At 38.9% G+C, this 22,232-nt stretch overlaps 1 protein-coding gene across 1 annotated transcript in view; it reads right to left on the bottom strand.

Annotated features, from left to right (window-relative positions):
* The window catches only part of LOC131915663 (tripartite motif-containing protein 43-like), a 119,041-nt gene that overhangs the window by 72,629 nt on the left and 24,180 nt on the right, over positions 1–22,232 (bottom strand). The window contains exons 6-7 of the mRNA XM_059269069.1: positions 15,102–15,197; positions 13,498–13,520 (exon numbers count right to left, since the gene is read on the bottom strand). Of these exons, the coding sequence (XP_059125052.1) occupies positions 13,498–13,520; positions 15,102–15,197 (119 nt within the window). The remainder of the gene's footprint in view (positions 1–13,497; positions 13,521–15,101; positions 15,198–22,232) is intronic.

Raw genomic sequence — 22,232 nt, 5'->3', positions numbered from 1 at the left:
ATTTTAAAACCATATTTTCATGTTTCTAAATATTTTGTGGTGTGCATATAGTTTTGCTTTTCCTTTTATAATTTCACAGATAATGATATCAATCTGTGATTTTATCAAATATCAACATTAAAAAGGTCTCATTAGTCCTTCAAGAATTTTGCACAGATTAATTTTATCAGATTTACCTCTACTGCAACTCCTTCCAAATACATCCCCTTTCTCTACCCACTCAACTTTCTGTTCTTTATAAAACAAAATAATGATATTCCCTGAGTTTTGGAGAGGGTATATATACATTTGATATTTTCTTTCATTTAAGGCTGAGCACAGGGTCACCATTTCAGAGCAACAGACACTTATTCTCAGCAGCTTAACTGGTTATAAGTTTACATCAAAACTACTTCCATCTGAAAAGAAAAGTTTCCCTTAAGATGAAGAGGACAGCAACAATAACCCACAGGTGTAAACACAAATGTTTAGAAAGCAACTAGACAGGCACATCTCATTATGTTTTTTAGACAAATGTCTAGTTCAGCATCCATCCCGTCTCCGAATTCAAGGACATATGACATCCCAGCAAAAGATCTTTTAGTTTTCCGCTTCCCGAATTCAAGCACATATGACATCCCAGCAAAAGATCTCTTAGATTTCAGCTTCAAGACAAGCTGAGGTGACCTCTCATGATAGCCTTTTTATTTCTTCAGAACTCACTCTGGTCTCTCTGTCTCAGAGTCTCTATATCTCTTTATCTCTCTCTGTCTCTGTCTGTGTCTCTCTCTGTAGCTGCCTGGCCTGGAACTAATTATGCAGAGCAGGGTGTTCTTGAACTCACAGATCTCCTGCATCTAGCCTCCTGACTGTTGGGATTGAAGGTAAGAAGCACCATGCACAGCTTCTGTGAATAGTCCTTTTAATACCCTCACCTATCCTACCCCATAAAAAGCACCCTTGCCCTTCCTCTGCTCTGCTATCCCTTTTGTCCATACCTTGTTACCTCACAGTATAACACATGACTGCTCTCATTTGATTTAATGACTGCCTCTTGACACCAATGGAGTGTTAGTTATCTAAGAGGGAAAATTTCTCTTTATTTTTGACATTGATGGATCCCAACTGTTTAGAACAGCAATTACATACAGTAGAGGATTAATAAGTACTGAGTGTTTCAGGGCTGAATGACCACTGGTAGGGCCCTGTAGATGCTGGTGATTTGTTGGTTGCTGGTTGATTCCACTAAGTATTGGGCACTGAATGTATACACAGGCTCTCCTGGGGTCACCACATGACCCAACTATGGCTATGGACTTGAAGAAGCCCTCTGCTGGAGGCCCCAATGGGTACTCTAGATTGTGGCTGACTTTTTGACTGGCTCTTTTACTATCCAATTCCCCCCCAGAGGCTCCATGTAATACCATGAATGGCTCCCTGGTCCTAATCCCTGGAACCTATGACTGTCTTCTTCATGTAAACATGATTTGTAGGTAGGATTCAATGAAGGGTTTTGAGATGAAATTTTATCCTGGATTATCAGGATGTCGAACTTTGGATATTAAATATCCATACAAACACACATGTATGCAGATGGAGGTGCTCTTTATACATGACATGGCAGCTTTAGGAGGTGGAACTTAGCTGGAGGAGTAGGGCACTGGAGATGGAGGAAGCTTGAGATTTAAAGATGAGCTCTGTTTGCTGAACCCCCTCTATCCTATCTTGTTCATGGAGACTCTAGTAAACAGTCTCACACTGCTGGAAACAGAGCTTCAAGCCATTCCCGACTTCCATCACACCCCAGCCCCTTATATTGAATGGTTTCATCTCAAATTGTTAGCAAGAATAAACCTGTCTTCCCTTAAAAAAAATGATTCCATATGTATCACTTTATTTCATTTCCAACAATGTACAGTGACATTAGCATTCAAAGAATCCTTGGTCCCAGCCTGTCTAGAGTTCAAGTTAACCCCCTAGAGAACTGGAAATGCTGTGGATGTGAAGCAGTTCAAACCTGCAACATTTTTCTTATCAGAGACTGGATTTCTCTGTGTAGCCTGGCTCTCCTGGAAGTAATTGTGGAACAGTCTGGACTGGACCTAACAGAGATCCACCTGCCTCTGCCTCCCAAGTTCTGGGGTTAAAGACTTACTCCACCACCACCAGGCAGAATCTGCAACACTTCAGTCAGATAGTGTTGATTGCATTGCACCTCGATGCCCTGATTTTTTGTTTTATTTCTAGTATGTTGTTAGTGGGAACGAAAGTACATCATTTTCTCCTTCTATTCCTTCTCAGATGTCTTTCATGTAGTCTCTAAAGACCACACCAACTTCCTTCATGGTCGTTTTTAATAATGTTTCCAATGGTGAACTCCTTTAATTAACATTATTCTAAATGATGAACGATTGAACTCATACAGCAGTCAATCTCCACAACAAGATTTCTTGAGTCACTACTTAGCTGGGTATAGTAGCTCACACTTTCAATCCCACAGTCAGAAGGAATAGGGTGCCAAAGCAGGAAGAGTTTTAGTTCAAAGCCAGCTGAGGGCGTACAGTGAGAATTTGGAGAGAACTTGGAGTAAGGGGAACATTACTCTATTGTTGGTAAGAGTGCAAACTTGTACAGCCACTTTGGAAATAAACGTGGCAGTTTATCAGAAAATTGGTAACCAATCTACCTCAATACCCAGTGATACCACTCTTGCTCATATATCCAACAGATACACAATTATACCACAAGATTTCTTGAACTATGTTCATGGCATCTTTATTTCTAATAGCCAGAACCTGACATCATGAGGTTTGCAGGCAAATGGATGGATCTAGAAAAAAATCATCCTGAGTGAGGTTATCCAGACTCAGTAACAGGAACATGGTATGTACTCACTCATAGGAGGATACTAGATGTAAAACAAAGATGACTAGACTGCTACTCACAACTCCAGAGAGGATACCTAGAAAAAAGAACCCTAAGAAAGACACAAGGATCGCCCAGTGACAGAAATGGATGAGATCTACATGAGCAAACCGGACATGAGGAGGGGGGGAGGTAATGAAGGGCAAGGGTCGAGGGAAAGAGAGATTAGGGGAGCGGGAGATCCCAGCTTGATCAAGAACAGAGAGGGAGAATAAGGGAAAAGAGACATGATAAATGAAGGCCCCATGGGAATAGGAAGAAGCAAAGTGCTAGCGAGGTCCCCAGAAATCCACAAAGATACTTCCCCAATAGACTACTGGCAATGGTCAAGAGAAAGCCCAAAATGACCTACTCTGGTGATACAATGGCCAAACACCCTAATGGTCGTGCAAGAAATCTCATCCAATGACTGATGGAAGTTAATGCAGAGATCCACAGCCAGGCCTCAGGTGGAGCTCCAGGAATCCTATAGGCAAGAAAGAGGAGGGATTATATGAGCGAGAATTGTTGAGACCAAGATTGGAAAAAGCACAACGACAAATAGCCAAATTAGTGGAAACACATGAACTATAAACCAAGAGCTGAGAAGCTCCCAACTGGATCAGGCCCTCTGGATAAGTGAGACAGTTGATCAGCTTGAACTGTTTGGGAGGCTCCCAGGCAATAGGACCAGGACCTATCCTTGGTGCATGAGCTGGCAAGCTGGCATTTTGGAGTCTGGGGCCTATGCAGGGACACTTTGATCAGCCTGGGAGGAAGGGACTGAACCTGCCTTGACTGAATCTACCAGGTTGAGCTGAATCCCCTGGGTAGTCCTTGCCGTGGAGGAGATGGGAATGTGGGATGTGCTGGGCGAGGGGGAGAGTGGGTAGCGGGAGGAGGGAGACAGGGGAATCCATGGCTGATATGTAAAATTAAATCAAATTATAAAATTAAAAAAAGAAAAAGAAATGTATGTAGAAAAAAATGACACTTTATTGCCACCTGCTGAACATGTCCTATAATAAACACAGAAACCATAAAAAAAATTAAGAAAATGCAATATATTTACAGGATGGAGTATTACTTAGCTGTTAAAAATATTGACATTAGGAATTTTGAAGATGAATGGATAAAATTAGAAAAAAAGCTGGGTGGTGGTGGCTCACGCCTTTATTAGCAGCACTTGAGAGGCAGAGCCAGCCGGATCTCTGTGAATTTGAGGCCAGCCTGGGCTACTAAGTGAGTCCCAGGAAAGGCGCAAAGCTACACAGAGAAACCCTGTCTCAAAAAACCAAAAAAAAAAAAAAAAATTAGAAAAAAATCATCCTGAGTGATGTAACCCAGACCCACAAAGACAAACGTGGTATGAACTCACTCATAAGTAGATATCAACACTAAAGTAATGGATAACCATGCTGCAATCCACAGACCCAAATAGGCTAGATAACAAGGAGGGCCCAAGAGGGGACACATGAACTCTCTGTAACTGAGAAATAGAAGAGATCTCGGGGGTAGACTGATGGTGGGAGGGGATGGGAACATAAAGAATTAGCTTGGAGTTTGGTTGGAGGGGAAGAGCACTCAAAGAGATGACTGAAAAGGGGAGACACCTTTTCAGGGTCAGGTAGAAACTGCATGTAAGGGTAACTCCCATGAATCTACAAGATGACCACAGCTAAGACTCCTCGCAATAGTGGATGGGAAGCTTGAGTTGGCCATCTCCTCTGTTCAGATTGGTGATTACCCCAGTTGTCATCAGAGAAGCTTCATCCAGTAACTAACAGAAAAAGATACAGAGACCTATGGCCAAACATTAGACAGAGCTCAGTAAATCCTGCTGAAGACAGGGAAGAAGGATTGTAAGAGCCAGAGGGGTCAAGTACATCAAAAGAAGACCCACAGAAATAACTCACCTGGCTCATAGGAACCAACAGACAGGGAGCCTATGAGCATGGGACTAACATAAGTTCTCTCAATATAGATAGTTGTGTAGCTTGGTCTATTTCTGGGACTCATAAAAATGGGAGCAGAGGCTTCCACAATGCTCTTGGTGGTTCTTGGTAATCTGTTCCTCATACTGTGTTGCCTTGCCCAACCTTAATACAAGGGGAGATTCTTAGTCTTATTTGAAACTCGGTATGCCATGCTTTGTTGATATCCAAGGGAGGCCTTTCTTTTTTCTAACAGAACCAGAACAGGAGTAGATTTTGGGTAGGCAGAAAGCAGTGGGAGGAGGGAATGGGAGGAAAGGAGGCAGTGGACACTTAGGTCAGCATGTAAAATAAAAAAATCATTTTTAAAAAGACTAAAAAATAACAATTAAAAACTATTGTTCTGTGCTTAGTATTTTGGAGTGTGCTTATATTTTACTCTAGATAATTCATCAAATAATGTCATCAATCTGTGATTTTAGCATTATCAACATTAAAAAATCCTTACTAGTTTTTTTTACAATATTTTGTACAACTAGTTTTGAGCATATACATCTGAACTGCAACTCCTTCCAGATAAGATAAGTTAGATATAAAACCTTAAACTTACAAATATAAGATAGATAGGATCACTTCTTTAATATTGTAACTGTAATTCTTGCTTGATAATTGTTTTGTTATATGTAATTTTACTATGTTAAAGTTAAAACCTTCCTTTTTAAGAAAAGAAAAGGGGACTTGGTGGCGGGAGCTGGAGAGAAATTCTCCAGCAACAAATGGCGTCCAACATGGTGGCAAGAGTTTCCACCTAAAAACTTAGAAAAAAGATTCTAAAACGGACCTAAAAACAGCTTCCTAATTGTTTCTCTCAAATAAGCGGCAGCTGCCGGTTTGAGCTACTGGCGGGTTCCTAGTGTGCGCTCTCGACCTGCAGTATGGTGGGAATGAGGCCTCTGCAAGTAGCACATTAAACTGTGTGGTGGATTTAGCCTTTGCTAGTACAAAACAAAAAAAGAGGTTTCTGGGCTACACGCTACTTTGGTAAAAGTGTAGACCCACTATTTCTGAGAGTTACGGCTCCCAGAGCTGGCGGAAAGCGGACCACCGCCATGTTGGGAAGCTGAAGTGGGCGGAGCGAGCAGCCACTGTGCCGTTTCAGGCTTAGAAGGCTCCAGTTTAAAAGGAATAGGCTCAAGCTAATATAAAAAAATAAGCCACGTAAAGATGGCTATCACACAGAGAATCTGGATTATGTTCTCTTTGATATTCGTAACTGCAGAAAAACATTTGATTGTAAAAGCTGTTGAGTTATGCCAAAATGTATATTTTAAAGGTACCTTGACTTCAAAATTTGGATATAAGGATATGTTGCTTTGGAAAAGAGTCTCTGCTCTTGTTTCCACAGAAAGGCAGAGACTATGGATTTGTTCCAGATTAAGATACATCAGGTTTGACCAGCCAAGACCCCCTGAAAGGTCTCCAATGACACCATGGCCCAGATGATTCAACATCCAGAATGGTTTCAAGTCAACTGGCTCAGATATACAGCCTCACGGACTACTCCATGATCCTAAAATTTTCTTTCTGTCTCCAGAAGATACAGCGCCCCCCTCCAGCAGGAAGTAGTAAGAGAAGCTACGCCCAAATTCCCAAATATACCAAGCTGGCTTTAGAGATGGAATTGGCTCACTCCCCCTCTAAACCCAGACACATTGCTCAAAAAAAAAAAAATGGTTAAGAGATTCTTGTGTCCCAAATCAGAAGAGCCCTCTGGTGTGGGACAGAGAAAAAACAATATTTTTATTTAAATCAGGTTGATTATAAATACAATCTCTTTCTAAAACAAAAAGGGGGATAGTTTAGATATGATAGGATGAAAGGGTAGATTAATGAACCTACTTTTAAAGAGTAACAACTTGTTTAAAATGTTTTACATTGCTATAGATTTTAGTTTATTGATACAAGTTTAAACTTAATTTTGTTATACTGTATATATATTTCTATTCTTGTTTGAGGTATTATGTTTATGTAACTCATTTAAAATTATAATGGATAATTAAAAAATAGATTAATAATTAGTCATCTATGATAATCATATTTGTAGCCATGTTAGTTAAGTCTTCTAGGTATACATAGTTATATTTCAGATAGATAGGTAGTCTTCAAACACTTCAAAGACCTATAGAATATGGCGTTTAAAATGTTTTAAAAATTTAGACTTTCTGGACAGTGAGACATGTCTGCTCCTGACAGCACCGATTTACTTCAGAGAGGAGGATGGGCATCGAAGACACTCCATACGGAGTTTATCTTCACCTTGACAAAAATAGCCATTTGGGCAAGAAACTGTTCTTGCCTGGACTGCCTGATCAACTGGACATGCAGGACCCATACAAAGGTGACCACTGAACTTTGCTTGACAAAATGGTCCTTCAGGTTCCTGCTTTGCAGAGAAAACTGCCAGACATTCTACAGGACACAGAGAAAAGTGAATAAGAGACTCTAGGCCTGTGGGCTGAAGACAGATGCACCAACTTTACAAGAGAACTTTGAATGACTGTCCAGGCTGCCAGCTGTCTCTGTCTACCCTACAAGACTCCTAAAAGTTGCTTATATCCTTCTCCATTTCTCAGGTAGTAGTATATCCTTCTGAGGTCTTTGATGTGGTTAAAGACTAGATACTTACAATTTTCCTTAGTTATAATAAAAGATAAGTTAGATATAAAACCTTAAACTTACAAATAGAAGATAGATAGGATCTCTTCTTTAATATTGTAACTGTAATTCTTGCTTGATAATTGTTTTGTTATATGTAATTTTACTATGTTAAAGTTAAAACCTTCCTTTTTAAGAAAAGAAAAGGGGAAGTGCTGTGGGATGGTCTGTATGTCAAGTGTGTTGCTGATTGGTCAGTAAATAAATCACTGATTGGCCATTGGCTAGGCAGGAAGTATAGGCGGGACAAGGAAAAGAATTCTGGGAAGTGGAAGGCTGGGAGGGGACACTGCCAGCCGCCATCAGGAGAAGGAAGATGTAAAGTACCGGTAAGCCACAAGCCACGTGGCAAAGTAAAGATTAATAGAAATGGGCTAAATATAAGAGTAAGAGCTAGACAATAACAGGCCTGAGCTAATGGCCAAGCAGTTTAAATAATGTAAGAGTCTGTGTGTTTATTTTATAAGTGGGCTCTGGGACTGGCGGGACTAGGTGGCGGGAGCTGGAGAGAAATTCTCAAGCAACACATCCCCTTTTCCTACTCACTCAACTTGCTGTCTTAAAAAAATTTGATTAATCTCATTCTATTTCATTTTCAACTTTTTGTGGTTGACAATAGAGGCAAAAGATGCCTTGCTTCCCAGCATCTAGAGATCACAGTAACCACACAGAAAACTATGTAAAATGCTCTAGACATGAAATATCAAATAACCTTCTGGATCTCAGTCAAGTGCTGTAGATTGTTTTGCTCCTGGATGATGTGTGGTTTTCTTATTTCCAATATGTTTTTAGGTGAAATAAAATTGGACCACTTTCTCCTCCCTTTCCTTCTTACAGGTCCTTTTTATGTAGGCTGCCAGTAGACCATGTGATCAGGATGTAAGGTGATCTGAACACTCCAGAAGATCCAGGTTTTAGTCAGTCTTCCTTCTTTAAAAGACTCAATCAAGGAAAATCCCTATCAAGAAAAAAAAATCACAGCCTCTTGCTTTAAGTTAATTCCAGATGTAGTAAAATTAACAGCCAAGAATAGCCATCTCAAGGGATGATCACTTTGTATTATGTGTACCTTTAGGGAGCTCATCACTCACAGAGGCTAATTCTGTATCTAGACATGGGATTCTTTCAAAATTTCCCACATTCGTATCAACATATTCATTGTTCTGCTCAACATATTCATTTGTGCAGCCATTTCTAGGAGAGACTGTTTCACAGCACACATCCTGGTCTTCTGACTCTCACTGTCTTTTTGAGCCCTCTTTCACAATATTTCTGGAGCTGTTGATGTAGAATATAGAGGTATCTGTTGGGAATCAGATCCCCATGATCTCTTGATTTTTAAATTCTGTCCAGTTGTCATATTCTGTGAGTGTCTGCCTGTATGGCTGATCAGGTCTTTTCTATGTTGATGTAAATAAGCATGACAAGGTCTTTCTTGCTTGATCTGAAATCTAATGTATTGTTCTGTTTAATAGTAAACCAAATCAAGGATACATAATTTAGGGATTGTGAGGTTATGCAATGATAGGAATAACTACTTAGAAGACTTGCAAGAAAAATGTGCTTAGTATTATTTGTCATATCTTTGATATGTGTTTAGTATTTAGAGAGCACAAGGAACCATAATGAGTATCTTAACACAGCTTCCAAGGAGTGTGTAAAATGATGATGAGAAACACGATAATATTACATGTAAGTTACCCGTTAAATCCTGGGTGAGGGAATTGGTGTTGTCAGACTGGTGAAGATTTCTTGTATGTAAAGTTTATTCAGTTTTCTAGCTATAAATACAGTTCAGATATTGATTATTCCTAACTGGAATTAGCATGACTCCTATTGATGGAGTCATGTCCTGTGCTATCATTTATGCTGTGGCTTCTTTGTGGCATCTTCCTGGTGTTTGAATTAAAATCACTACAGTAACAAGTGTTACCTGATAGGAGACCAGGAGATAGAGCCCTTCACTTCCCTTAAAGCAAATTTCTCTGCCTCTAAAGTCATAGCCTTAACCCTAGTTGAGTAGGTCATAGAAGCCATGTAGCATCTGCCTTTGATAATACCAGGGCAGAAGAAGTTGGATGATTTGGTTCACTTAAGGAAACCTTTGGGGTGTGAAGTAAGCTTTATGTTAGCTCCCTGATCCTTCTCTTTGGTAGGCTCAGGATTAGGAAAGGAGGCTTGGGATGAAGGCATCCTGAAGTGCAGTTTGATATGTTTCCTCCTTTGGGAATTCTCTGTTTAGATCTATACTCCATTTTTAACTGGGTTATTTTCTTGATGTCCAGTTTTTTTAGTTCTTTATATATATTTACATAGTAGCTCTTTGTTGGCTGTGTAGTAGTTAAACTTCTTTTCCTATTCTGTGGGCTGCCACTTTGTCCCAATGATGGTATTCTATGCCAAACAGAAGCTTTTTATTTCCATGAAGTCCTATTTATTAATTGTTCTTAGTGACTGAGCTACTGGTGTTCTGTTCAGAAATCATTTCCTATTCTAAGTGAAGTTAGGACTAATTTTTGCTTTCTCTTCTGTCATATTCAAAATATTTTGCTGAGGTATTTGATCTATTTAGAGTTGAATTCTATACAGGGTGATAAAAATTGATGTATTGGAGTCTTCTACATGAAGCCATCTAGTTTGACCTGGTACGTTTATTAAAGATGTCTTCACTTTAGTGTGTATTTTTCACTTTAAAAATAAAAATATCAGGTATTCATATGTGTATGAATTTATGAACTTATGTGTGGAGCTTTAATTTGCTTCCATTGATCAATGCATCTATTTTTATGACAACATCAAATTATTTTTATTATTATAGCTCTGTAGTACAATTTGAACACGGAGATAGTGAAGGATCTGCAGTTGTTTTATTATTCAAGATTGCTTCAGCTTTTCTATTTTTTTGGCATTTTTGTTATCATTGGGATATTTTGGATTTTGTTTTGTTCTTTTTCTGTATTTCCATGTGAATCTGATAATTGTCTTTTCAAGATGTCTGAAGAATTCTAGCCTGGGGGTGGACTTTCACTCCTTTAATCTTAGCTCAAAGGAAGAAGAACAGACAGATCTCTGTGACTCTGAGCCCAGTCTCAAATTTTGGGACAGCCAAGGCTACAGAAAGAAACCTTGTCTTGAACCCCACCCTTCACCAATAAATAAATAAATAAATAAATAAATAAATAAATAAATAAATAAATAACAGAAAGATAAATAGATAGATACAAAAAAGAATGGCATCTTTCTTGTAGTGGTAAAATAAGCCTTTAATCAAACCACTGGGGAAGCAGATGCAGAGGCATGTCTGAGACTTCAAGACCAGCCCCCTCCATAGTCTTCTCCAGTACAATCAAAGTTTCAAAAATTTTGTCTAAATGCAATAAAAACAAGGATAGGAAGGAAGGAAGGGAGAAAGCAAGAAAAGAAGAAAGAAGGAAAGAGGGAAGGAAGGATGTTTCTCTCAGGTGTTGGTGGTACAAGCCTTTAATCCCAGCACCTGGAATGCAGAGGACAGCCCAAGCTCTACAGAGAAACCATGTCTTAAAACAACAAAAGAATCTGTGTCAAATTGACATTAAATTAGGGAGCACAATATATACGTGTGCTCCAGCTTGACACCATTAAGTGGAATCCCATAGGCAGAGCATATTTTTATGGTGCTAGAATGCACCTGAGGGTCCTGAGTACACTTAAAAGGGGCTTGAACAGCCAACTAGAGCCTGAGTTTCTAAGACTACTCTCAGTATCTAAGCATAATTACTTAATGTCAAATACACAAAAACAAGCAAACAAAAATCACTATGAAATAAGGTTACTTTATGGAATATGTGGACTACAGAATAAAAGGTAATATAGTCTACCATTGTTTCATTTAATAGTATTTTAATATTTAATAGCAATAACGAAAGTAACATAACAGTGGGGAATACTTAAAAATCACTATGGTACTGGATCTCAGATTTCCCCGTGGAGAAGTAAGGCCAGACAGGGTTTTTGAAGGTGCCAGAAGGGTACTTGTGTATGAGGGAACTCTTGGCAACATTCACAAAACTTAAACATCCCTCCTCACAATCAAGGAACACACCAACTCGGCCCAGTGGCTTCTCTATATAGTGCTGGAATACTGGGCATGTGGTGAGGAGACTGTAATGATTACCCTCCTTCACACACACAAGAAGAAAAGCACCTTCAGGTTCAATCACTTGGTTTCTATTCCTTAACAAGGAATCCTTACAGACCCCTACAGCCCAGTCCCAAGAGTCATTCAAATCTCCCAGTAATATTTCCCTAAGATGAAGCTCTGTGAACTCCAGGTAGCAGAATAGCATCCAGCATAATCCGCAGATGTATCTTTACGGTGAGGTCTGAAGCTCAGTCTTCTCATGGCATTAAACAGGTTTATCTTGTGATGGATCATTGTTATGTTTGGTAAGGAAATGCGCACTGTGGGAAGAAACAATATTTAGATAAAATGACCATTTACATTTCTCAGGTGAGAGAGGTCCATAGATTCCTCGAGATTTTAAAAGGGGAAGGATAAGACCTGTGGTTAAATTTGCCTCAAATACACCAATGTCAAGGATTTCCACAAGAAAAGTGTTGTAGCATGCTGAAAAGACTTTAAATTACACATGCCTAAAGGAAGATGTGTGCATTGCAACAAGGGCCAGAGCAAAGGCTGTGCTCATGGATCTACATGAAAAGTTATTTTTATGTAGATATAAGTAGTGATAACTTTCATATTGGTGTTTGCATTTGCATCTAAATGAGCATATTTATACTCAAGGAGTATCTAAATATGCTCTAGAAGTGGATCCTTGAATGTATCTCTCCTCCTTTAACCTCTGGTTCATCTGATACTCTTTCTCTGTGAGGTTACAATTGACTTTTAGATCTACAAGGAGGATTTAGACAATGCCTCATGTCCTATCAATTTGTTTCATTTTCATTGCTCATGATACATGGCTTTGTTTGTTAAGTTATTTTATGATTTTTTTTGTTCCTTTGGTGACAGGGTCTTTCTGTTTGTCCTAGACTGTCATAGAACTCAGTATGTTGACCAGATTATCCTCAAACTCATTGGCAGTCCTCCATAAACTAGGATTTTGATGCTGGGATTAATAGTGTGAACGTTTTTATATTGTGTATTTTTTAATCTATGGAGTAAAATGCAATGTTAGAAATTAAATTCTAACACATTGACAAGAAAATAATCAAATATCTCCATCACTGGCTACACTTCCTTTGAATTATACTGTCCAGAGTGAAATAACCATTCTACTCAATGAACAACTGATAGTCTCTTTTCAGCCACTATTACATACAACATGATATTAGTATGCATTTCTGTTTATTGGTTTGTTTGTATGATGACCATGGGATTCAATAACCATACAATGTGACTTACCTAGACATATTTCTGGGGAGTTAAAATATTTATTTGGAAAGATTATCTCATTATTGAAGGTTAGCTCTGGTCATTTTATCAGTGGTGACACTCACCTTGGAACTGGTTGTAACTTTCGGTCAGTCCAGTGATGGGTAAGCCATTGAGTTCTGTCTTAATAAGCTGTGGCATGCTCAGCTGCATTGACTCACTTCTGCAAGGAAAAGAAAATATTGACCTCCGTGGTGCTAAAGATATCACATAGTGATTAGGAAAAACTTCATTCCAAGTTCAGCCAAACACCTCAGGTTACACAAGCCTGACAACTTGAGCTCAATCCTTGGAACCCTTGATGGGAGGAGAAAGTTATCCTCTGACCTGCACAAATATGCAAGTACATGCACACACATTCACACACACACACATATAAAAATAACAAAACAAATAAAAGAATCCCAAAAATACCACACTAAAACAGTTGAGGATTTTCTATATAAAAGATCTCTGTAATTCCTAAGGCAACTTGGAAAATTTTATAGCATATTTTTGGGTATCTGGACTTGCACTGATGGCTAAACTCACCTTCTGAACATGTCGTCCAAACCCTGCAAAGAAAACAAAAAAACTTAGATATCTGAAGATATGAAATACAATGTTAGTTTCTAAAGTTCATATAAATGCCAGTCACCATCACACCAATCTATCCTGGTAAATTATATTCATGTCTTAAAATGATGCCAACCACATAGATTAGCAGAACTCGAATTCTTGATGAAATCAGACTAAAGAGTAATTTGAGAAGGACATGGGTATCGACTGTACCTTGTTTTTGAACCCCCACCTTGTGCAAAGGTAACTTTCCCTGAGCTTCTCTGCAAGCCATAGGGATACTTTATTATCTAAGCTAAAGATACTTCAAAAGGGTGGCCTCACCCCTGCATGCTGCTTCACATGTGTATTTCAGAATTGCAGAGTTAGAGGCCTGTGAGTTGCAAGGTATCATGTACTACCAAATAGGATCTTTTCTCAAAATGCCAACCTCTTAAAGGACTCACAAAAACACAGTGCTCAAACAGAAGAAAGTAAGCCATAGGTTACTTTAATATTGTACATAATATATAAGTAGAGGTAAAGAATGTTGGAAACAGAAATCACTGAATTTCAGTTATCAGAAAAGCAAGGAACAAAAGCCAAAAGTTAAGACATAATCCCTGAAGAATCTATGGACATAATTTCAAAAAGCTTCTTCTTTCAAGATTATTACAGAATTTTGTTTCTCCAGAAAATTTCTGAAAAGGAAACTCCCTAAAAAAATGCAGGATATATTGAAAGCTATCTTAATATAACAATCACCACTGTGGGTCTAAGACAATAAAGCCTCTTCCTGCACTCCTCCATGCTCACCTGCAGCAGGACCACAGATGGCTCCTGGGACTTTGCCATCAGTTCCTGGTACATTTCTTTTAGTTCTTTACTCTTTTGGACCATCATGGATTCACTTGTCCTGAGTTTCTCTAAAACACATTGGCCTTCATTTCTCATAGACTCAATGTGTTTCTCTTCCTCTTCACAGAGGAGTGGATGCAGTTTCCTATACTCTGTCCTGATCATTTGTTCCCGAAGAGTCAAGTAGTCCTGAAGAAAAAAAGACATTCCCAATCATCTTTGCAAAGTATTTTGTCCTCCCTCATTCCATCCTCCTATGCTTAAATTCTACAAATGACTTGTATAACTCTGATGCATATACTCTGATTGACTGTCTTCACACCTCAGAAAATGTAAATTCCTTGGTTTCATTTATTTCTTCTTTATTAATTACATAGGCAATCCAACCCTAAGATGGATTTACACCTATATTAGAGGTGCAGAAGTGCCTGAAAAAAGATTGATCATTCATATGTTCACAAAATTATGAAACTCTGCATGTAGTAATTAGAATTCATGGTATAGTCATAAAGTCTAACACAGTGTTCACAACCGTCAGCAATTCACTCATTAGACCCAGACTCTTCTACCAGAGGCAGACCATTCTTTCCAAGAGCAGAGACATATTATAAACTCAGAATTAGAGGTAAGCAGGACACATATACCAAGTATCCTATCCTAGGTCTTATATTCAACTCTTCAATGGCAAATTTTGAAAATTTCTGTAGCAACCTGATTTTAAGCATGTTTCTCATTCTCACCGTAAAAAGAGTTCTCATTCTGTTCTCTGCATCTAAATTCTCTTGATTTTCCTGGACCTTCTCCCATAAAGATGCCATTTGCTTCAAAAGTCTGTCCTGTAAAAAAAACAATGAATATCAATTTTGAAAAATATAACTGATTGACAGACTCTTGGGCAATTAATACAATTATTGTAGTGAGAGTACCAGAATCAAAATTATCCTTCATTTTCTTCTTTTTGTAACTATGAATATTAGATTAGACCACAGAATTAGAAAATGCACCTTACCCTATTGCTCAGGTATATTGATGAATTATTTTGATTACCTGTTTGGCTGTACCTGACTCCAATGTACTTTTCCTAATTTAGTCTCAAGCCATAGATATTTTTAAAAGATAGGAAGTTAGTGTTGCACTCTCCAGTGACCTGGGTATAATGTATCATAAAATACAAATGATCTTTACACTCAGGGTACCCCAAAGGATGCTTACATTCCTAGTCAACCTTTCTTCATTAGATGTTAATAAAGTACCACCATTCTGAAAACAGTGCCTTTGTCATAATGAGGACCAGCATCTTCCTGTGGTTTGCTAAGCCTACCTCTCTCCAGCTTGCAAGTTCTCTCAGAAGCATCACTTACCATTTGATCCTCAGCAGCTGCTTCAATGGGACAGTGTCTGTGTCCTCTGTGCTCATGGGAGTTTGAGCAGAGTGGACAGAGGAAGATCCTGTTCTCAGCACAGAAGATCTTCTTAGTATCCTCGTGGGTCACACACTTTTGCTCCTCAGAGCTCAGGTCCTTCATGAGGCTGGCTTGTCTGACAATGGACACCAGCTTCTTCAAAACAATGTTGGTTCTCAATTCCTTCCCATATTGTTCTCTACACAAAGGGCATCTGACAGGAGGTTGGATGTCTTCCCAGGAAAGGTGGAGGCAGGCTCGACAGAAGCTGTGACCACAGCTTATGGTGACTGGGTCTGTCAGGCAACTCAGACAGATGAAGCAGGTGAGTTCTTTCTGGAAGGCTTGTGAGATGTCTGACTCCATTTTTCTGAAGGAAGAAAAGCAGAAGAATTGCTATTATTCGACCCCAGGGAAGTCAGAAACAGCACAAAAACTGATGCAAGTTGTGATTTAATTCTGTGTGTGGCAAAGCAGGCTTCATTTTTCAGGAACAAAAAATCAAGATAAGTATAGGATTGCAGTTGCTGGTCTTTCCTCTTTCACCCTTTTGACAGAAATATAGATTAATCTGATGTCCTTCTGAGCCATTCCACCTGCATCTTTTTTGGAGACTCCCTTCAAATTAGGGTCTTGGTTGCTGGTCTGAGACATGCTTTCCAAGTATTTATAAATAAATATACACTAGAGTGATCAAACTCCTTCAAGTACACATGTTTGCCTTTCACTACAGACATAGGTAGGATAAACACACCCTTTTTTGTTGGCTATCCAAGAAAACACTCCCTATTTCACATGGTCCCTAGTAATTGCTTTGCTTAATTTCTGATTTTAGCATCTTAGTCCTTCACATCCTCCTGTCCCAACCCTCAACACTTGAAGGCAACATTAGTTACTTGACTTCTTTCTGATGCAAATAGTTAACAAGAATAAGAATTAGGGAGGCTCATAATTCAAGCATATGCCCATCATTGTGGGGAAGAAATGGTGGCAGGAGCTTGAGGGACCTGGTCGCATTGCATCCAAAATCAGCAAGAAGAAAGCAAGGAACACTTGCTGCTCAGCTCCTGTTCCCTTTTCCTTAGTTTGAGACCTCAATCCATGGAAAGGTCAAGTGATCTCATGAGCATTTAGTGTGGATCTTACCAACTGTAGTGAATCTACACCCCAATAATCCTTCACAGACATCCCCAGAGGTTTCCATATCTATCCTAAATCCCATCAAGTTGAATTCTAGGGTACATGTAAAATTAACTTAGAGGTGTTGATCTCACATCTATGAACTACATACAGAAATACTCTATAAATATTCTTAAAATTAAGAGAAAATTCAAAATTGAATGTTGGATCATCATCGCAAAGAAAGACTGTGAATGGATAAACTACAATTATCTATACCTCTAACTCACAGTATATTTACAAAACAAGATGACCAAATAGGAGCAGAGTCTCTTTTGATAAATAGCCAAATTTTAAGCACTTTTTAGCAGAAACCTCAGGTTGGTAAGAAATTAAAATAGAAAACACCCATGACTATCAATCTTAAACTATGCACTTACCCAAGAAATAGTCTCCAGCCTCAGCAGTGTTTTGTGGAGATACAGCAATATTAGCTCAGCTCTGGGGTATGATCCTCAATGTGTGGAGGAGATAGATCTAGCAGTCTAGGAGCCACAAGATATGGAGACTCACTCTGTCTGGTCTAGAGAAGAATCAAACTGGCTGGCCCCTGAAGTGTCCTTATATACTCTCTAAAGACCACGCCCACTTTCTCCCATGTTGCTTTTACCAATGCTTGCTGTAGGTGAGCTCCTGTGAATAGCAGTATTCTAAATGGATGGAAGATTGAATTAACTCTATGGTCAGTATCCACAAACAAATCTCCACAACAAGGTTTCCTGAGGTCATGCTTAGCTGGGTGTGGTAGCTCACACCTTTAATCCTTAGAGTCACAGAGGATAAGCTACTGAAGCAGGAGGAGTTTTAGTTCAAGGACTGTCTAGGATATACAGTGAGAACTTTTCAAAAATAAATAAATAAATAAATAAATAAATAAATAAATAAATAGAAAATTTGCTACAATATTTCACTGTTTCTAAATAATTTGTGGTGTGCTTATATTCTTGCTTTTCCTTTTGTAATTTCATAGTTAATGATATCAATCTGTGATTTTAGTAAATATCAACATTAAAGAATTCTCAAAAATTCTTTAGAGTTTTGTTCAACTCCTTTTTATCATATTTACCTCAACTGCGATTTCAAAGAGTTTCATCATTTTCTCTACCCACTCAACTGTCTGTTCTTTTCTTTTTTCTTTTTTTAACACATACTTGGGGAAGCCAGGCAGTGGTGGCACATACCTCCAATCCTAGCATTCTGGAGGCAGAGGCAGGCAGATCTCTGTGATTTAGAGGCTAGCCTGATCTACAAAATAAATTCAAATCTGTGCTCCAACAATACACAGAGAAACTAGGTCTGAATAAATAAAATATTTGATTAACTAAAACCCAAGTGTCTCTGATTTTCCTTGGGAGCGAATTTTCTTGATTGAATCATTTGAAGTGAGAAGCCTCACCTAAACTCAGAAGTTTTGAGGTTTGAGAATCCACCTTAAATCTTAGCTGGTGGCAGCCTATATAAAGGACATGGAAGAAGGAAACTCTCTCATCTTTGCTCTTTGACCTCTTGCTCTCATTCTCACTGCCAAGTTCATCCTATCACTGGTATTAGATTCTATTTTTAGGGAGGATTTCAAAGTATACTGAAGACCAGCTGATACATCCAGCCTTGTAGACTGACCCACTTCTCTCTCTCTCTCTCTCTCTCTCTCTCTCTCTCTCTCTCTCTCTCTCTCTCTATGTGTGCTCATATCCATTTAGTTTTCTTCCCGTAGATTCAAGGTGGTTGCTACACTTTTCTCTTGGGTTTTTGTTAACTCCACGTTTAGTCAAATTGACAATAAGGAATAGCCATCAGAAAGGCTGACCACTTGGTGTTGGATGATCAGTTAGGAAGCTTGTCCCTAATAGAGCCTAATTTTTTGTCTAGGGATGGGACTCTCAAAATTTCCCACATTCATAGCAACATATTCATTGTTCTGTTCTTGTTTATGCAACCATTTCTAGGAGAGAATGTTTCACAGCACACTTCCTGGTACTCTAGCTCTCACTGTCTTTCTGTCCCCTCTTCCACAATATTTCTGGAGCCATTAATGTAGGATATAGAGGTGTATGTTGGGGTTCAGATCCCCATGATCTCTTCATTTTTACATTCTGTCCAGTTGTCGTATCCTATGAGTGTCTGCCTGTATGGCTGACCGATTCATTTCTATGTTCTTGTAAATAAGCATGACTAGGTTTTACTTACTTGATCTGAAATCTAATATATTCTTTAGTTAAAAAATAAACCAGATCAAGGATTAAATTTTTTCAGGGATTGTGAGTTCAAGGAAATGATAGGCATAACTACTGGGAGGACTGGCAGAAAAAAAAATGTGCTTAGTATTATTTGTCATGCAAGTTGTCAACACTGAGATGTGTTTAGTATTTAGAGAGCACAAGGAACCATAATGGGTATCTTAACACAGCTTTAATGGAGTGTGTAAAATCATGATGAGGCCGGGCGGTGGTGGCGCACGCCTTTAATCCCAGCACTCGGGAGGCAGAGCCAGTCGGATCTCTGTGAGTTCGAGGCCAGCCTGGTCTCCAAAGCGAGTTCCAGGAAAGGCACAAAGCTACACAGAAAAACCCTGTCTCGAAAAACCAAAAAAAAAAAAAAAATCATGATGAGAAAGATGATAATATTACATGTAACTTACCCATTAAATACAGGCTGAGGGAACTGGAGCTGTCAGACTGGTTAAGATTTCCTGTATGTAAAGTTTATTTGAGTCTTTTAGCTATAAATATGGTTCAGATAAGGATTATTCCTAACTGGAGTTAGCAGGAACCCTATTAATGGAGTCATGACCTGTGCTATCATTCATGCTGTGGCTTCTATGAAGCATCTTCCTGGTGTTTGAATTAAAATCATTACATTAACAGTTGTTACCAGTAGATGGTGCCTCTTGGTTCCCCTTTATGCAGTTTTCTTTGCCTCTAAAGTCATAGCTAAATCTTGGAAAGCCTTAACCCAAGTTAAAGCCATTTAGAATCTGCCTTTGAGAATACTAGGGCAAAAGAAGTTGGATGATTTGGTTCATTTCAGGAAACTTGGGATGTGAACTAAACTTTATATAGAGCTCCCTGATCCTTCTCTTTTCGGTGAGCTCAGGATTAGGAAGGGAGGCTATAGAATGAAGGCATCCTGAAGTGGAGATTGATGTGTTTCCTCCTTTGGGAGATCTCTCTTTAGATCTATACTCCATTTTTAACTAGGTTAATTGTTTTCTTGATGTCCAGTTTTTTTTTAATTCTTTATAGGTTTTAGATATTAGCCCTTTATTGGTTGTGTAGTAGTTAAACTTCTTTTCCTATTCTGTAGACTAATACTTTGTCTCAGTGATGGTGTCCTATGCCAAACAGAAGCTTTTCAGTTCCATGAGATCCTATTTATTAATTGTTGTTCTTAGTGCCTGTGCTATTGGTGCTCTGTTCAGAAAGTCTTTTCCTGTCCCAGTGAGTTCAAGGCTATTCCCCACTTTCTCTTCTATCATATTCAATGAATGTGGCTGAGATCTTTGATCTATTTAAAGTTGAGTTCTATACAGAGTGATAAATATTGATGTATTTGTAGTCTTCCACATGAGCCCATCTAGTTTGATCAGTTATATTTCTTAAAGATGATGTCTCCATTTTTGTATATATTTTTGGCTTTTTTAAGAAAAAAAAATTCAGGTGTCCAATGTCTCTAGATATATGACTTTATTTGTAGATCTCCATTTGATTCCATTGATCAATGTGTCTATTTTTATACCAACATCAAACTTTTTTATTACTATAGCTCTGTAATATAATTTGCAAACAATGATAGTTCTTTCATTGTTCATGATTGTGTTTGTTTTCCTGAGTTTTTCCCCTGTTTTTTGTTCTTGTGTTTGTTTTCTTTGTTTGTTTGTTTTGTTTTGGTATTTCTGTATAAACCTGACAATTGTCCTTTCAAGATCTCTAAAGAATTGTGGGCCTGGAAACACCATAGATGCCCCTCAACTGAAGAATGGATTAAGAAAATGTGGTACATATACACAATTGCATACTACTGAGCAGAGAAAAACAATGACATCATGAAATTTGCAAGCAAATAGATGGAATTAGAAAATGTCATCCAGAGTGAGGTAACCCAGACTCAGAAAGACAAGCATGGTGTGTACCCACACATAAGTGGATTCTAGATGTAAAGCAATGGATAATCAGACAACAACCTACAACTCCAGAGAAGCTAGCTAACAAGAAAGAACCAAAGAAGGATGGATAGATCATCATGGGAAGAAGTACATGAGATCTCCATGAGTAAACTGGGGATAATGGGTGGGCCAAGGAGTGTAGGGGATAGGGCATGAGATCATAAGGGAATGGAATGGTTGAGCTGGAACAGGGCTTGAGGGGAAAACCAATGGCAGAGATACTATGATACAGGGAGATACCATGAAGATAAGAGAGAACCTTGTGCTTGGGAACTTGCCAGGAATCCCCAAAGATGACCCCAGCATGGATTACTAGAAATTGTGGAGAAGGTATCTGAACTGAACTGGCTTACCTATGCATCAGACCAGTGAATACACTGTCATCACTGAGCTTCTCTCCAAAGACTGATGGAAGCAGATCTAGAGATCCATAGCCAAACACCAGGCAGAGCTCCAAAAGTCCAGTCAAAGAGAGAGAAGAGGGATTCTACAAGCAAGTGTATCAGGATCATGATGGGGAAACCTGCAGAGATGACCAAACCAAACTAGTGGGAACTCATGAAACTTGGCTCACTGGCTGTGGAGCCTGCATGGCACTGGACTAGGCCCCCCTATGCATGGCTAGACAGTTGTATAACTTGATCTGCCTGAGAAGCCCCCTGGTAGAAGGATCAGAATCAATCCCTGGTATGAGAACAGGCTTTTTGGAGCCCACTATCTATGATGGGACATCTAGTGCAGCCTTGAGACAGGGGGAAGCATTTGGACTTGCCTCAGCTGGATGTGTCTCCCCATGGGAGGACTTGTCTTCTGGTGGGGGAGACTGGAGGGTGGGTTGGGAGGACAAGGCTGGGGAGTGTGGAAGGAGGAAGTGGGGGATTTTTGATTGGTGTGTAAAATGAATGAAAAAAATGTCTTAATAAAAAGAAAAAGAATTGTTGGCTAGTAGTGGATTTTCACTCTTTTTATCTTAGGAATTGGAAGACAGAGTGGACAGAACTCTGTGAGTCTGAGACCAGCCTGGTTTACAGATGAAGTTCTAGAACAGCCAAGGCTACAAAGAGAAACCCATTCTTGAACCAATAACCCAAATAAAGACAGGGGGATCTTTCTTGTGTTGTTGACAT

This window comes from Peromyscus eremicus, chromosome 7, assembly GCF_949786415.1.
Source record: "Peromyscus eremicus chromosome 7, PerEre_H2_v1, whole genome shotgun sequence".
NCBI lineage: Eukaryota > Metazoa > Chordata > Mammalia > Rodentia > Cricetidae > Peromyscus > Peromyscus eremicus.
Note: the sequence above shows the minus strand (reverse complement) of the source record. Positions and strands in the feature narration are given on the sequence as shown.